We start from the raw sequence: 18,633 nt of genomic DNA on the forward strand, positions 1-18,633 counted from the left end.
AGCTATTATCAGCAGGAGAGTGGGGGGGGGGGAGAGAAAACCTTTTGTAGTGATAATCACCCATTTTTTCATGGTTTGTGTGTATAAAAATGTCTTCTGTACTTTCCACAGTATGCATCCGATGAAGTGAGCTGTAGCTCACGAAAGCTTATGCTCAAATAAATTGGTTAGTCTCTAAGGTGCCACAAGTACTCCTTTTCTTTTTGCAAATACAGACTAACACAGCTGTTACTCTGAAACCTGTCAAAATAAAAGTGTTAGAGATTACCTGCTCTGCAGTAAATATCTACAGGAATTCTAACTGTATGTTGGTGAAGCACTATACTGTTCTTTATTATGTCCTTGTGATTTCCCAGGGAGAGGAGGAAGGGAAAAACGATGATGTTTGTGTTAAGAGGTTCGTGTGCCTGTAGGTCAATGTACTGCAACAGTAGCTCCTGCTGTCAAAGATTATTGTCAAACAGAATAACAGCCAAGGCATTGCCACAGTTTGGTTTGTGAAATTCTTCCACCTCCTAGTAGTATATGTCCTCATCTATTTATGGACATTTCTTTCTTCCTTTGTGCAGTTTTCTGCCGTGTGTATATAACAGAACATTCCTATGTCAGCGTAAAAACTAAAGTATCCACTTCAGCTCAGGAGATACTGAAAATTATAGCAGAAAAAATCCAGCATGCAGAGGAGGACCTGACTCTGGTTACTGTCACATTCTCTGGGGGTAAATAATTTTCACTCATCTAACCTTTTACTGTATCTCATGTATAAAAACATAGTTGAGATTTTCAGGTGCAAGGATGTAACTGTTCCAGTATGAGTCCACAGCTGGATGACCATAGTAACAATAAGGAGCTGCCTACCAGAGAGTTGTTTCCATGACAACAGCTAATTCTTGGGTACAGTAGGTTATTGCATTTCCTCACCCGGATTGGAGTGCAAAGGACTTTCAGTGATTAGAAATATGTTATAAGGTTTTTCCACAGATAAGCCTCCTAGTTTCATATTTAAATGAACTTGGGAAGGTCTTGAGGTATGACTTGCCTTAAAATGAGGATGAGTAGCATTGTGTGCTAGAGGGATTTGTAATGGGTGGATGAGGGAATGGTAGAAAATGTGTAAAATGTTGCTATTTGAAGCAACCCAAGTAATACTTTCTCTGATTAAAGACTGTTGGGATTATCCTAATTTGTAGCTTTTTTTTCTCCTTATTTTAGTCGTTCTTGCTTAACAAAGAAAGGTTTATTTTCTCTTTCAAGGGAGATCACACAAATCACAGGCTGACACTATTGATCTATTTGACCTGTCTGGCCCCATCATTTCCTTTGGTGTCTGTCAGATCTTAAGATCTTTGGGAAGCTGTTTTGCTTATAGTTTGGGCCCTACCAAATTCACAGCCATGAAAAATGCGTCATGGACTGTGAAATCTAGACTTGTGTGCTTTTACCGTGTACCATATAGATTTCACGGGGGAGACCAATGTTTCTCAAATTGGGGGTCCTGACCCAAAAGGGAGTTGCAGGGGGTCACAGGATTATTTTCGGGGTGTCACAGTATTGCCACCCTTACTTCTGCGCTGCCTTCAGATCTGGGTGTTTGGAGAGCGGTGACTGTTTGCCGGGCACCCAGCTCTGAAGGCAGCGCCCTGCCAGCAGCAGTGCAGAGATAAGGGTGACAATACCACACCATACCACCCTTATCTGTGCGCTGCTGCCTTCAGAGCTGGGCGGATAGAGAGTGGCGGCTGCTGACTGAGGGTCCAGCTCTGCAGGCAGCAGCGCAGTAGTAAGGGTGGCAATATCATACCATGCCATCCTTCCTTCTGCACTGCCACTGGTGGCAGCTCTGCCTTCAGAGTTGGGCTCCCGGCCAGCAGCCGCTGCTCTCCAGCTGCCCAGTAAGTAAGGGTAGAAGTACTGCAACCGCCCCCTACAATAACCTTGCAGCACCTCCCACACACCGCACAACTCCTCTATGGGTCAGGACCCCTACAATTACAACCTGGTGAAATTTCAGATTTAAATATCTGAAATCATGAAATTTATGATTTTTAAAATCCTATCACCTAAAATTGACCAAAAAGGACCGTGAATTTGAGAGGACCCTACTTATAGTATCCCTTGTTACTCTTAGTGAATACAAAGATGGTGATTTAACTAGTTGCATAACAATAAGAAGCTGGATCTACAAAAGAGGCTAATGAATAGATTTAAAACGTATGGGCCAGGTCCTCAGCTGGCATAAATTGGTGTAGCTCCATTGAAGTTGAGGATCTAGTCCTATATGTACTCACCTAAAATGGATAAATACAATAAATTATGGCACATTAATTTATCTCATTCAAAACATAAGGTCAAAGTGTCCCTCCCCACCCCATGCAGATCCCAAACAAATTTTATGCAGGGTACCCATGCAAGTGTTGAGGGGATGGCATCCTGCCCCTGCAACCCAGAGCCTGCATGAGGAGCAGCCATGCTACCACATTTAAGAGGGAGTTTTGGCCAGCAGATCCACATAATATCCAAACATACTTGTCATGCCCTTGCCTGTGCCCTAACGTGCCTGAAGTGCCTTCTTAGAACTGCAAAACAACAGTGGTTCTGCTGCTTTTCAGGTCTTGTGCGTCTGTGTAACTAGGAGGCAGGATTTGCTGCTAAATAATAACGGTGATAACTTCATTGCTAGCTTTGATAGCTAAAGAAAACCAGCAATTCATAAATAATGAAGCATAGTATTATCTAACAGCCTATATATGCTTGTTTCTAGAGAAAGAACTAAAATAATAATCACTACTACTTGTCTGATAAATTTCAAAAGGAATTAAAAACCAACAATAAGAATGTCACTTGTTCAATAACATTTGTAAGCCACAAATTGTTACCTCTTCTCCTTGATTAATTCATTCAGTGCTATCAAAACTAAGGTGTCCTGATTGTTATATACTATCAGTAGCGTGGTCTGTGCATAACTCCCATGTATTTCCCTTTTCTGGTTGTTATAACATCTGCATGAGTTAGAGATCTGCTGCATCTTTTGTTTGTGTCAGCAATGTAAATGTTAAAGATGTAATTTTTATTAAACCACTTGATTAAATAAATGAGGATGTTTTCATTCAAAATGATTTCAAAACTTTTTACTCCTTATAAATAGTGGTTCAAATGTAAATGTATCATTTACTACTAAGGAGCTGAAAGCACTTGTGCAGATTGGCACAGACCTGAATAATTCAGCTTCATGGACATCTTGCTTTGATTGTATTTACTGTACGCCACATAGATAGTGGTATCTCGAGCCTGGTGGATAAATGGGAGCAGGTTGAGTAAATCATTAAATACTACGTACAATACTCGGTTACAATTGCGAAAACAAATTTTCCTTGTGGCATTTGTTTGCATGTGGAACTTGGTTATTTATGTAGCATGTAGACTTCTGAGGCTTCTAACTTTTTTTTAATATATATATTTTAAAGAAAAACACAAACTACAACCAAATGACCCGGCTATCTCAAAATCTCTCGAGGCAACCAGTCGGATGTTTGTCTACAGAAAAGATCTGACTGAGACTTTGGTAAGACTGTATGATCTCAAGCTGTATAATGGTCGACTTGTCTGATTCCAAGTCTAAGCCGAGTAGTTTTTCAATTATAATGATACTTTCAGTGTACAATTTATTTTTCCAATTTCCTTAATAAAACTTGTCTGGACTTATTTGCAGAAAGGCAGCTGTAGCATAAATAACTGCCAAAGTCTCTTTCTGTAATTTATTGAGCTAATTGTCCCTTTTAAAATAAATGTTCCTGAATTTGAGTGTCTTTACTAAACAGCAGTGGAATTAGTTAATGTGTCAGATAGGCTTAAGCTTTTATACCCGTTTAAAGGGTTTGGTCAATTCATTGACATTTGTTAAGAGAGAAAAATTAAAAGTCAAATAGTGCTTGGTCCGTGTGCAGGGATGGAAATGGGGTGGGGATGGAGAGAGCCAGTGTAAGGAGCTTTATTTCCTTGTGCCTCTCAGCCACTTTTTAGGGCCAATGCATAATAGCCTTTTTCATGCTCTGCTGCGTTCAGCATCTGTTCCTCCCTAGGATGGCTACTGCACAAAGAGGCTTATGTCTACCAGGGGAACTAGGCAGACCCGCAGAGTGAACCCATGCTCCTAGGTGCAGTCCCTCTCAGAGTATCTCTTGGGGTGGTGCTACTATACACCACCTGCAGTGTAGACCAGCACTTGTCAGGCACAGTTAGGTCCTCGATAAATGAACTTTTCAACAATCTTTTGCCGACATTGCAACTATGTAGAAACAAGTGTATGAGTATTCCAACTGCTGTGGTACATTATCAGTATAATTAGACTTCATGAATTTGTCCTATGCAAGAGAAATGTCTAGTTGCATTTTACTGGATGAGCTGACATGCTGTTATCATCATGTATCTTCCACATTGTTTGCAGACTGTTAGCCACCTTTAAAAAATGTTACTAGCAAAACGTCCCCAGCAAGCGATAAGCAATCTAGTTTAATTAGTTACAGAGAGTTTTGTGGAGGGTTTTAAATTTTATTTTGTATCTGTCAAAAAAAAAGCACTAAAATGATGTCTCAACTGATCAAAATCAGCTTTCATCTGGGTAGATGACTTTTGCCAAATTTCAGACTGATGACATAAAAATGAGAGAGAAACCTTTTTGAAAATCAAATTTACAATAGCAATGGCAAATGATCCTCAACTCCAGTGGTCTTAATGAGTTCCACAGTAATACGCTCAGTAATTTTTGTGAATTAGGCCTCACAATTTTTTATTGCTGCCTGACAGTTGCACTCAAAGTAAGCCATTTTTCATCACAAAATTGATGGTTTTATGTAACTTGTAAATGTGTGTTCTGGGATGCAAGTACGTTATATGTATATTCTGTACTATAAATCTGGTCTGTTTCCTTACTGGAACTCACCATAACATTGTCTTTATTTTTAATACAAAACTTGCTGGAGCATTATTTCTGATAACAGGCCATAGTGAGTCCAAGGATTTTACTTTCATTACGCTGTCTGCCTGGTCAGTGTTTTATAATCATGTTTTAGAGAGAGAGAGGGCCTAATGCAATAAGAAGACATTGATCACGTTCTCCTGTTTGTTAAACAGGCTGTAACTCATTGAAGGTGGACAGTATGATGAAAAAATTAAGTGCACTCAGGGAGATTACTTTCTCAATGTTGGGCTTTTACTTCAGTGCAGTAGCTAATTCAGGGCAGAGCATCTGCGAATTGCTCAGGATCCTTTTGTTTCTGTCCATTGACTTAGAATCCATATGCTGAAAATGAGGAATCACTGCAAAGGTCTGTGAGAATTTTGGGAATTAACACCTGGGATCTTGCCTTAGAATTAACATACTTTGATTGGAGTCTCTTCAATTCAATTCATGAGGTAAGAAGCAGTAGCTTTAGTGTTACTGTATCACTAATTGTCCAAGTTGTTGTGGGGTTTTTTAATCAAAGGTACAAACATGAGTAAAATAAGTCATTAGAAGTTAGAATATAGGCTACAGATGGGGAAAAAATGTATCATTTAAAATTCATGCTGAAAGGTCTACTCTGTCTTTCATGTAGAGGAAACTGATGCAACATCGTATCATTGTCATGACTTTGCAATGTCCTGATGTTGCATCATTATGTTTACGTTGTAACATAAGTATCACGACATCACAGTGCATCAGTATCACTGAGTGGGGAGAATATCACATAAGCCCCAGAAGATGTTTTGGCAACCTTTGATAGCCTGTAAATCTGTCCAGGAAAAATTGATGCATACAACTTCCCTATGTTGGGGCATCTTGTGTTTTCTTTGGTCATATGTGAAATTTTAAAATTGTATTGTTTTATATCTGAAAATAGAAAAGTAAGAAAAGTCTGTCTTTTGCACATAGTAATATTTCATTAAACGTGACTTTTTGATTGAGATCATAAAAGCCATACAATATTGGGGGGCGGAGGGAGGGGTGAAGTGTACACAGCCACATCTCCTCTGGAAGGGACTCCATTAATTTGTATCAAGTTATCACTTTAAGCACAATGTAACCTGTGATTTTAGCAAAGCCACTACATGCCAACCTAGTGTGCAGGACTTTAAACCGGATTCAGAGGGGGCAGGTGCCAAAAATCCACAAGTAAGCATAAAAAAGGGCTAGATGGCTTGGGGAGGGGATGGAGGAACATGTAAAATTACTATAGAGCCATAGGTCTTATTATCTATCCCTTTCTTAATGATTCCCAACGTTCTGTTAGCTTTTTTGACTGCAGCTGCACACTGAGTGGATGTTTTCAGAAAACTATCCACAATGACTCCAAGATCTCTTTCTTGAGTGGTAACAGCTAAGTTAGATGCCATCATTTTATATTTATAGGTGGTATTATGCTTTCCAATGTGCATTACTTTACATTTATCAACATTGAATTACATCTGCCATTTTGCTGCCCAGTCAACCAGTTTTGTGAGATCTCTTTGTAACTCTTCGCAGTCTGCTTTGGACTTAACTATCTTGAGTAGTTTTGTATCTGCAAATTTCGCCACCTCACCTCCTTCCTGACCTCAAACCTTTTTGATGTCTATAGTGAAACCACTTCCTCCCTTTTTTCCCCCTGCCTATCCTTCCTGAACAAACTATATCCCTCTATACCAATATCCCAGGCATGAGACTTATCCCACCAAGTCTCTGTAATGCCAATTAAGTCATAATTTATGTCATGGACTAATACACAGGAAGAACTGGAAGTATTTCCCATACTCCTTGTATTTGTATATATACATTAAGAAGATGAGCAGATTCCCCTTCTAAACATAAGAACAGCCATACTGGGTCAGACTGAAGGTCCATCTAGCCCAGTATCCTATCTTCCAATAGTGGCCAATGCCAGGTGCTTCAGAGTGAATGAACAGAACAGGTAATCATCAAATGTTCCATCCCCTATTGCCCATTACCAGCTTCTGGCAAATAGAGGCTAGGGACACCATCTCTGCCTATCCAGGCTAATAGCCATTGATAGACCTATCCGTCATGAATTTATCTAGTTCTTTTTAGAACCCTGTTATAGTCTTGGCCTTCACAACATCCTCTGGCAAGGATTGGTTGACTGTGCATTGCGTAAAGGAATACTCCCTTTTGTTTGTTTTAAACCTGCTGCCTATTAATTTCATTTGGTGACCCCTAGTTCTTATGTTATGAGAAGGAATACATAACACTTCCTTATTTATTTTTACGACACCAGTCATGATTTTATAGACCTCTATCATATCCCCCCATAGTCGTCTCTTTTTCAAGATGAAAAGTCCCAATCTTATAAATCTCTCCTCATATGGAAGCTGTTCCATACCCCTAATAGTTTTTGTTGCCCTTTTCTGTACATTTTCCAATTCCAATACGTCTTTTTTGAGATGGGGCGACCACATCTGCACACAGTATTCAAGATGTGGGCATACCATGGATTTATATAGAGGCAATATGATATTTTCTGTCTTATGGTATAGATTTAATTGGTCCTGTCTCAGTGCAGGGGGCTGGACTTGATGACTTCTCGAGGTCCCTTCCAGGCCTACATTTATGAGATTCTAAAATTGCACAATCACTTAAGGCCCACTCCAATGCCCCATGTGCCTTTCCACTGACTTTAATGGGCATTGCAACGAGCCCTCTAAAGCAGTGCTACTCAAAGTGGTGGTCCGCGGACCGGTGCTGGTTCGCGAGCCATCAGCTGCCAGTCTGCACGCACATTGGAAAAAATATTGCCGGTCCCCCACATCAGATAGCTGGAGAAGCACTGCTCTAACGCACAGTCCTGAGTAATCCAGAAGTCTCATGGGAATGAGGTGGATGGAGGAAATAGGGCCAGTGCAACAGAAATGTCAAAATCAAAATAGTAGTGAATCATCAACTGAAAAGTGTGGTGCCCCATTGAGAATAAGAGGAAGAATGTGACATCTTCCATTGCCTTTCATCTTAGATCTGTTCTCTGAGCTTTCCTCTAAGTTCCATTTAGAAACTTAGAAGTTCTATTTAGAAACTTTAAAACTACAAATGGGTGAACTTGTTCAGAAAAAAAAATAAGAGCCTTTCCCTTGCTCCCTGAAGCATTCGCTATTTTTAGAATCAAATCTGAAATGAACTTTTTTTAAGGTTCTGGGGAAGTTCAGATGTGAGTTTTTTAGACAAGCTAAAAATGATTAAATGTTGAGAGAGACAGACTATTCTTGTCCTATTTCCAGCTGTGACCAGAAGTAGAGCTGCAGGAAATCTCATAAAAACACTTTTATGGCAAGATTTCCAACCGACATGCAAATTCAAGAGGCTCTAAACTCCAAACCAGAACTTTGAACCATTTGAGATTAACTCATCACTGATTAAAATACCCCTTATAAATAGCAATTATTTCTTACCTAATCTATTTTTTTAAAATATATTTAATTTTAGATCATTTTAACTTCATTTACAGTTTTAAAAAGCCCTAATAATCCAATAATTGTGTTCCAGCAAGAGCTGATATACTTCACCTTCAGCAGACAGGGCAGTGGTGAAAACACTGTGAATCTTAGTCTTCTGCTTCAAAGATGCAATGAAGTACAACTTTGGGTAGCCACAGAGATACTCCTCTGCAGCCAGCTCTGTAAACGTGTACAGCTAGTGAAAAAATTCATCAAGATTGCTGCCCAGTAAGTAACTAAAGTTGAAACTGGAATCCTTCAATGAACATCTTTTATCTTTTCATTTGTGGGGGGAGAGAAACAAGGTGGTGAAAGGGAATTTGTTGTTTATTATCCCTTGTCTTTAAATGTTTAGTAAGTGTGATGTACACATAAAATGGTCTATAAATAACAATATTTAAACACTGGCCAAACCCAAGCATAATGCAGCTGTATGCTGTACAAGTCTTCATATATATATATATGGCTGTTCTTTGTATCAAACAATGATGTCATGGCCTCTTGTGTGTTCTCTTCTAGCTGTTTAGTTTGATCTGTGAAGATCAAAGTCGCAAGCAGATATCACACAGGAATGCACAGGCTCCCACAAAAGACTTGTCATGACATTTGGCCACTTTTTCAGTCAGTTTTCCATCTATCTTTCTCGAAGTGTTTACAGCCTTTCTTGATAGTTGCTCTCCATTCAAGTCTTCCTCTTCAGCTCAGCCAATGCACCTACAACATGACCTGCAAAATTCAAGCTATTTCATCAACTTTTGATGAGACCACCAAACTCATTTGCAATGTTAACCTTAAGCCCATACCTCCAGAGATGAAAGACTACTCATACTGAGCTATTGCACAGTCTATTCCTCTTGAGTGCGCTTAATTTAACAAAACTGTTATATTATTTAGTTACTTACATTTGCCAAATTTTAACTGAGAATACTGGATGGGCTATTCCTGCTCCATTACTAGCCTTTATGGTATGCCTGTGGAACATAATACAAGTAAATACTGTACATGGAGAGTTCATTTTGCTTTAATCACGCCTGTTTTAGCAACCAAGGGAATGAAGCTATTGAAACAAATGCAGCCATTCTCCTCACCTCTATCATACATTTGTATGTATGCAGTATGTGAATATTCATGTTCATAGAAAATGTATAATATGTTCCCACATCTATCCCTTCACCGATTGACTTGATTTAATTTGTTCCAAGAGAGGCAATTATATAGAGAAGGCCATTCTCTGCTAAACCAATGTCTTTGGTGAAGTGCATTCCATTAATCTAATATAATGTACTTAGAAATGCAATTTGTTTTGGTTTGCAAGTTTTGTGCTATCCAGCAATGCATTCATTTCCAGGCTTATCAATTACTAACTTTGTTCTTATTCTGTCTGAAAGGATTGATTTCATGTGGCTCACTGGCTTCCCCGGTAACACTAATTTGTATTCCTAGAAGAGTTTCATTGCTGTTTCCCATGAACAGGGATATATATGCCCCCTAGAGTCAGACATTGCTATGTCTGAGTTAATTCCATCTCTTTTAGGGGAATGTGAAGTTAAAGTTGCAGAAACCAAATATGGTAACTGGCAATTAATTTTTTTAATATATAATGCATTTTATATTTGCATTACTGATGTGCTCATCATTGTAGTATCTAGGAACCAAAATATAGATGCAGAGATGAGCTTGTACTTCATTCAAATGCTGCTCTAATCAGAAAAGTGACTCTCAAAAAGCAGCATTATAGGGTTCCATTTTCTTGTATCTAACTAACTCCCAGAACAAATTGGTGCATGGGGAAAGTTTGGGGTACAGTAGGGAGGGGAGTGGCTTGAGCTCAATGTGCTCAGGCTGCTCTAACTCTTACCAGGGCAGAGAGCCATAACCAGCTCTCTGATTGCCCTCTGTTCCGCTGCTCCCAGATGCTCCCAGATGCTGAATGTAGCAGAAAATCTGACCTAACATCTCCCTGAGCTCCAGCTGGGTCAATGAAGGGCCATAACTTAAATCCCTGTGTTTGGTGCTCTTACACTGCACTGCTGAGTTCCCTAGAAATACCCAAAATAGATGAACAGGAGAATTTTATTTTAATGTCGACAAATGCAAAAAGTAGAGAGAATGTTGTAAGAACATTGATTCCTACACTTTTACAAATTAGAAATTCTACCCAAAAATTAATGTTAACAAAGAAAGACGGAACCACTACTCCGGTTATACAGGAGAATTGTAGAAGCAATATTTAAGGAGAGTAGATGAAGTAAAGGGAATTATTGATCAGTTAGTCTAATATAGATGCCAGATTATTTTCTTGAGGAAATAAATCTGTATGCACTTAGAAGTAATCCTCTTGATGAGGGAGAGAGAGAGAGAGAGGTAAGCATGCATTTGGAAAGAACAGATCATGACAATTGGATATAATTACAAGTTTGGTAAGCAAAATAGTACAGTGGACATAAACTCTGATTCAAAATTCATTAAAGTCAATGGAAGATTTGTAAAAACCAAAAGCATGAGACATTTCCTGCCATGAAAAGTTTAAGGCCATTCTAAGGCCTGGATCATGCAAACACATAGGATACGTCTACACAGCTATAACAGACCTGTTGGCCCAGGTTAGCTGACTCGGGCTCACAGGGTTCGGGCTGTGGGAGCTATAAAATTGCAGCATGTACGTTCAGGTTGCAGCCTGAGCTGTGAGACCCCTAAGGGTATATTTACACTGCAGTGTAAGTCCAGGGCTAGTAGACTTGAGTTAGCAGGCTCTGGGTTTGTTAATCTAGGGCTTGAGTGTCTAACTCCAGGTTAGGAATTGTTGGACCTAGGGGTCCCGTGTCTATACTGTTATGCAGGCCCAAGTCCAACCACCCATATCCCAGACTTCCTAGTTCCCTCCCAAAATGTGACCACTCTAGCTCTTTGTGGTACAGTGTGTGAAATTCTCCACCAAACTTGACTGTCAGAGGACAAAAAAAGTCTTCCTGTGGGATTGTGGAATACACTTGGCAGAATCCCAGAGCACTAGTGCCTTTCGGTGGCCTTTACACTGCAAAGCAGTTGCACTTGAACCCTACTCTGGGTCCTGCCTTGACTCAGGCTCAGAACCTCCCCGCCTGTGTGGTCCTCCTATTACCCTGGGTCTGATCTCTGGGTTAGCATGACTGGTGTGTACACGAAACGGGTTAATCTTGAGCCTGAATTAAAACCCTGGGTTTACATTGCAATGTAGACATACCCTTAGGCACATACTTAACTTTACTTAAATGAGTAATCCCATTGAAGACAGTGGGACTACTCATGTGATTAACGTTAATTTAAGACACAATCCCAGCATATCTAATTTTTATAGTTGAACTTCAGATTCAGTCTTGCTTGAGAATCTGCTTGAGAAAGTGGAATGATACTGTTTGGATAGCATACTATCGTTTGTGATTACATTTTGCTAATTGGTTAAAAGTAAATAGGGAATAATCATATATAGTAAACATGAAATTAGAGAGAGGTATCTAGCTGAATTTCACAGTTATCAGTAGTAGGGACCAGTAGTAACTAATAATTAATCTAGAGGGATATGTAAATTGAACATTTGCAGACAATAACAAATTGAGGGACTGCAAATACATTGGAGGGTAGAGAGAATACAGAATGACCTAAAGAGTTTACTGTTATGTGCAAACAACAATAAGGAGAGATTTAATTTAGATAAATGCAGAGTAATTCAACTAGGGAATACTAATACAAACCAAAGAAATATACAAGAGATGGTTTAAGAGCAGCATTGTGGAGGAGGTCCTTATGTGATAATAGATGACAAATTAAAGGCAAGGTCGAGGTGTGATGTTGCAAAAAATACATCTTATACAGGATTTGTGTTTATAGAGGAGTAGCACATGAGAAAATAGAAAAGTAAAGGTAGAAACTGCCCCCACTCCATATATATGCATTTCATTGGTAAGGCCAGAATTCAAGTACTGTGTACAGTTTTCCAATATTTTCGGGGGGGGGGGGGAGTGGGGAATTGATAAATTATGACAAAGAAGGATGACAAAAATGAAAAAAAGGATTGCAGGCCTTGACTGGGAAGAGAAATGAAGGGAAATGAATATGTATAACTACAGAAAAGATGATAAAGGAGGGTGAAAATATTTGTATAACAACACAATAGAGGGCAAGGAATCATTCTGTAGGGTAAAGGACTAGTAATCGTTTCAGTGTAGAGGACAATCTTGTAATAGTGCAGGAAAGTTGGACTTGATAACCTGGGATATCTTTCCATCCCAATTATCTATTATTCTCTGAGGAGTGGAAATCAGAGTGTAATGTCCATTTTCTAAAAAATATTATTATTCTACAGCTGCAAAGCCCAAAGAAACCTGAACTCATTCTTTGCCATTGTTATGGGTCTCAACACTGCATCTGTCAGCCGGCTGTCTCAAACCTGGGAGGTAAGCCATGTCTTTGTATCTTTTCAGTCTTGTCAAAACTATATTTTGCACAAGCTTTTGATGGTGGGTTTTTTTTTTTAAGATACTAGCTCTACATACTGAAATCAAGTGTGAGGAAAATGGTGGTGGTGGGAGGTGTCAGTATATAGATGTCTACATTACCTGTAAATGCAGACTACCTGAGAATACTAGTGGATCTAAATCTATTCTTGCAGAAATTTTAAATAAGGACAAAGCAAAGAGAGGTATCCAAGATCAGATGAGTTACCCATAAAGGTCCAGAAATTATTATTAGTACAATTTTGAACTATGGTGGAGAAGACTAGTTAAATTTAAGTAAGGAATGGATTCCAAAGAAACAGAATCATTACATATGGAAGAGTTTCAGTTAAAATTTTACAAAATAAAAAGAGACCCCCATAAAGGGTAACCCTCGATTAAACTCTTGCCCAGTTGTTTATTTTAGCAACAAGTTTAGGAAATGGGAAATGAATAAGTAACATATTTAAAAACCTAGATTAATGGTTAAAGAAGCTACAAGTTGCCAAACAGAGGAGGGGATATTAAGAGGGGGATTCCACTGGGATCTGTGTTTATACTGCTGCTGTTTCCATCAAAATAAATTACTGAGTGGTAATACCAGCAAACTAATTATATTTTCGGATTACCCAAAATCAGGGAAGTGTTGACTGGTATTACAGAATAAACCACAAGCAGGCGATAATCCAAAGGATTTGAATCTGTAATGCAAACAAGAATACAGTGCCTGCAATGGACACTGTCAAAAATACCCTCAAGCACAACCAGCAGAATTCAAACATCAGAAAGGGGCTTATACTCAGCCATATTAAGAGTGAAGTCATCCCCTCCCATACAAAATAACATGGAAAGAAAAATGAACTGTATATGTCAATGACTAATGCTGTGGGGAAACAAGAGCCAACAATTCCCAGTATGCGGAGGAGCTTGTGGGAGCCCAGAAAGGCAAAGGGTAGGAATCCAGTAAATGATTGGATGGCTCAAAATCTTCGGAGAAATCTGCAAATCTTGGGGCATCCGCACAGAAAGTGAGCCACTCTGCATTACTTCCTAAACCACCATTCCCACCAGCAGTGCTGCTCACTCAGGAGCTAAACTACCATTGCCTACCTGTTGGGGCCTGCGTTCATCCCACTCTTTGAGGGGTAAGGTAAAAAGGTGTGGACTGGAAGTAAATACTGGAGAAAAGGTACCCTGCATATCTACTCTGGAGCAACAGAACTACAGCAGTTTTGCTGCTTTGGAAATGTGTTCTGTGCCTCTGATGTATTTCAGCCTCTAAGAATAAAATGTGTTGTTTATCTGAACAAGTACAATACTTATTAGTGGATCAGCAATGGATAAGGTGTCTTTCTTATACACTCTGTGTGTGCATGTGAATAAATATGATAAAATACACACACAGTTTTTTTCCTTCTTGAAATGTGTGTAGCTACAGTTGTTTGCCTGGCATTCTTTAAATTGGCAAAATTTTACTACAGAAAAATTTCAAAATCCAAAAAGCTTGTATGCATCAGTAATTTGAATTCTAGGAAATAGAGAGCAATGCTTATAAATTAATCACAATTACTTATTCATGCAAATTAAGTCACCTAAGTTCAAGCAGCCAGTTATACACCAACCTATGCTGAATATGCACTTGCATTCTTAAATAGATGGCTGCATTCCCAGGCATGCCCTACTATTTTTGTGCTCAATATAGTGTGTTTTAAGGCATCTAACTTCCTCTGGTTGAAGATATTAAAATCTGCGCAAGTGCAATTCCACATGCAGTTCTTTTAGGTGTGCAGTTGCTAGTGTTTTAATCATACAGCAAGGTACATCTTTTAAAAATTGAGGGTATAATCCTGCAAAATTTACTCATGTGAGTAGTCTCAGTGGGCCTGATTCTCCTCCCAGTTACATCAGTGTATATCAGGAGTAACTGAGGTTAGTGTGAGACAAGAATCTGCCCATTGACTTGTAGGATTGGACCCTGAGCCCACATTTTAGGAAAAGAGTTAGGAGATTATTGAAATGGCATCTGAATTATTGAATATTTAAATTGTCAGCCTGTGTTGTTGTTTCCATCTTCACAAATGTATTAAGACAAATGGGGCAGACATGGAAGTTAGTGAGGAAGATGAAAACAGATGTTCAGAAGCAATTTTCATAAAAGAATCATGACTGTGTCGAATCTCAAAAGGCAAGACTGCTAAATCTAATACACTGGTATAGCTCTAAACATTATTCATAGCTGCAGATTTCAGTACTGGGAAAAGAATGATAATTGACTGGGGAAGTGGCTTGGTGCTATTTGACACTTCACACATGACAGACAATCTCAGAAAGAAAAACTGTATTTTTCTGCATATTTGATTTATTTAGTGCCATTTTCTTTTTCCCCCCGACCTCAGAAAATCCCTGGGAAGTTTAAGAAACTCTTCACTGAACTTGAAAGTTTGACAGTAAGTACAGTGCTAGTGCCAGAAAAAATTAGCTCCCCAGTTGTTCCCCCTCTAACTTATTTCTGGTGGAACTGACTGCCATTGTCTAAAATTGAGATTGCCTTTCTCTGATCATGGTTTGCCACAGACCGCATGCATCTCAGTAGTGCTGCAGTGGTCTCAAAAAAGAGTAAATACACTAATTCTCCTGGACTTGGCACAGGGGGGAAATAAAGACCCAAAGTCTATGCTTGGTTTTCCGGGTGTAAATCTGGAAGTAATTCCATTGCCATGGCAGCTAATCACCAGTCTCTTGCTACCCAACCAAAGATGTTCAGAATCTGTCATTTATTTTTTTGTAATAAGAGTCTGTAGAAAGAGAGAATAGGCATGAAAAGGGGGGTGGGGGAGGAATCAAAAGTTTAAAGCCAGACTTTGCCTCCCTTACTTCTGTTGTGAGATACTCCTCAGCTTGAGTATTTCCTTTGCCTTTCCTGAGGCTAGCAAGGTTACCACTGAATTGAGTAAGAATGGCAAAATCTGTCCCTTAATGATTGTTTCATTTTTACATAATTATCACAATTGGAATTCTTATACAATAATTACATGTCCTCAAGTTAGAAATGTTTATAAATATAAACTTAATAGTATGTACTATTTTAGAATTTCAGAGTTTTAGAATTACAGTACTTACGTTTCACAGAACCACTCAGCTGCCTGCTGTTATTTTGTTCTTTAAGATATCTGATATGTGTTGTATTGTTTAATGAGTTAATTTTTCACTGGAAAAATGGCACTTGTTAGGACCGATTCTGTTCAATATTAAGTTGATGAGATTAGAGGTTATGTGGGAAAATTACAGAACAGTCAAATGGTGAATTTCTCATATAGCTATCTCCTATTTTAGAACCATTTCATGTACAGGAATATAATCATTTCTATTTCCTTCATTGTTTACATTTCCTATTCAGTTTAGTAAGTCACCTCTCCTAGGAAACGTTTATCTACCTCATTTCCCAAAGAACCTTTTATATCTAAATCACGTTCAGTTCAGAAGCCTATAATGGATTTAGAATTGCTCTTTTTATAACCTATTGATTTTTCTCTTTTATTACTAAAATGATTTTGCAGGACCCTTCTCTGAATCACAAAGCCTACAGAGATGCATTCAAGAAAATGAAGTCTCCAAAAATTCCTTTCATGCCCTTACTTCTGAAAGGTAATGTTAAATCTTATCTGCCCTTTTTTGCCATGTAATTCCATCTACAGAAATTTGTAGTGGTTAGTTACTGTAAGTGTAAGGTGATTTTTCCCACATGTTGTTTCATGATAAGTATAGATATAATATGTATGAGACTTCAGTAGCACTTGCTTTGGATAATAAACAGTTGCCTTCTAAAAAATAGGTAAGAATCACATTTTTTTTCAAATGCTTTGAAACTTTAGAGCCTTCCCAGTCACCTACTGAAAATACAGTCCCTCTGAGCTGTGAGTGTGAAACTTTGGGGCTAGAGAAAATAACTTGCGTATCTCTTGAGTGGCACCACCTGGCTGTGGATGATACATGAAAACAACATTGATGGGTACCAATGGGAGAAAAGTCAAACCTTACTTAGCCAGAGGAGAGGTTATGATTGATTTAATGGATATTGAACTGGATTTAATTGAGATCAGAATCTCTCCCATTTATCTATCAAACATACATGGTGCTTATGAATGGGGAGGATTTGGGAATCAACCCCTTGCACCCTGTGAATTCTGAGAAAGACAATGAACTATTCAACATAGTTAAGTAGCCAATTAAGTGGCAGGTATTTCAAGTATCCTATCATCTTGGATTCATTTATTATTAATCATCTTGTCTTTGATCATGACAAATTCATTTGATGTCCCTGTATTCCAGAAGTGTTCTCTTTAGTACATTCATTAAAACCAGGTTACAGGTGCATACATGTAAAATGTTTTCAAGGGAAAATTCTCCAAACAGGCTGAAAATGTCTGGGAGTTACCAGGTCCCTAGTCATCTGAGGGGTTTGTATATATACAGGAGAATTTTAGTTTTGTTGTCATGATATATTAATGGATGACAAGATGGGAGTTCTTAAACAGAGAGGGTAAAATCCGGCTGATTTTTCAAATATTTTATAAAATATTTATATTTTTTATTATATAAAAATATTTTATAAAATCCAGTGTTTCACCCTTACAGCGTGGCTCAGATGCAATTTTCTGCTCCACTGAATTTATCTAGGCTCTTAGCTGTTGGCAGCAAAGCTGTGTAGTCTTCACAGAACAAGTACAGAATTGAACTCTCCTGGCTTTTCTGTTTTCAGTGCAAAGCCTTTCTTTGTTAGCACTGACAAACATAATCTAACTGTTTTTTTTCTTTTTTCTGTGATCATAAATTTATGTAGCCATTTAGGGACATGCTTGGTCCTCATGTAGGTGTGCAGTAAGTGCAAGGACGAGGGGAGAGGAAAAGGTGTTTCTTTAGATCGTTCTTTCTCCTGCATGTGAGAAGTAGTCAGAATTGCAGTCCATGCATACAGGAACTGCTCCCTCTTTACTCCCTTGGGAGTGCAGTGTACCCCAGAGCAGACAGGGAGCTGACGAGGGCCATGTCCCACTCACCTCCTTCTCACTGGCCCATTGAGTGGGAGCAGCATGCAGAGAGGAGCAGCCTGCACAACATGAATGAGTGCAGTAGTAGGTGTGCTTGTCCTACTCACTAAGAAATTCAGGCAGGCATCCTGCTTCCCGGAGGCAGAAATCATCCTAGTGCTCTCCTGGGGGTGGGCAGCTCTACATCACTAACACAGGGTGCTCTGCCTTATAAATTCTAGCTCAGAATTTTTTCCCAGCATATAAAGCAGTTAGAATTTCCATTATAAGTAATTACAAAATCCCCTTCAGGCTGATACCTGAGAGTGAGTTTTTGAAACAAAAGGAAGTAAATCAATTTGACTGTTTTTATGTTCTGGGATTGTCAAAAAGAAAGATGTTATTGTTTCAGCTGCAGATTTGCAATCCTATAATCTAATTGCATTGGGACTGATGTTCTCCTCCACCTATACTGGCAGAGGAGACCAAATGGGGCAGAACAGGGATGGGTTGTTCAGATACCACAATAGTGAGCCATGGTACATAATGGCAGGCAAATTGGTTTGTTGTCCTTTTGCATGGGATCTCACAGCATTCCATGGAAAGATACATACAATGCAATTACTGAGGACTATTTGTTAATTGGAAAACATGGCCATTACCTTCGGAGTGTT

The 18,633-nt window shown here is 38.9% G+C and overlaps 1 protein-coding gene across 1 annotated transcript in view; it reads left to right on the forward strand.

The window, feature by feature from the left end:
• The window catches only part of RAPGEF5 (Rap guanine nucleotide exchange factor 5), a 223,447-nt gene that overhangs the window by 194,520 nt on the left and 10,294 nt on the right, over positions 1-18,633 (forward strand). The window contains exons 17-23 of the mRNA XM_077809349.1: positions 570-719; positions 3,465-3,562; positions 5,290-5,412; positions 8,510-8,688; positions 12,803-12,893; positions 15,329-15,379; positions 16,490-16,577. Coding sequence (XP_077665475.1) covers positions 570-719; positions 3,465-3,562; positions 5,290-5,412; positions 8,510-8,688; positions 12,803-12,893; positions 15,329-15,379; positions 16,490-16,577 — 780 coding nt within the window. The remainder of the gene's footprint in view (positions 1-569; positions 720-3,464; positions 3,563-5,289; positions 5,413-8,509; positions 8,689-12,802; positions 12,894-15,328; positions 15,380-16,489; positions 16,578-18,633) is intronic.

Source organism: Eretmochelys imbricata, chromosome 2, assembly GCF_965152235.1.
Source record: "Eretmochelys imbricata isolate rEreImb1 chromosome 2, rEreImb1.hap1, whole genome shotgun sequence".
Taxonomy (NCBI): domain Eukaryota; kingdom Metazoa; phylum Chordata; order Testudines; family Cheloniidae; genus Eretmochelys; species Eretmochelys imbricata.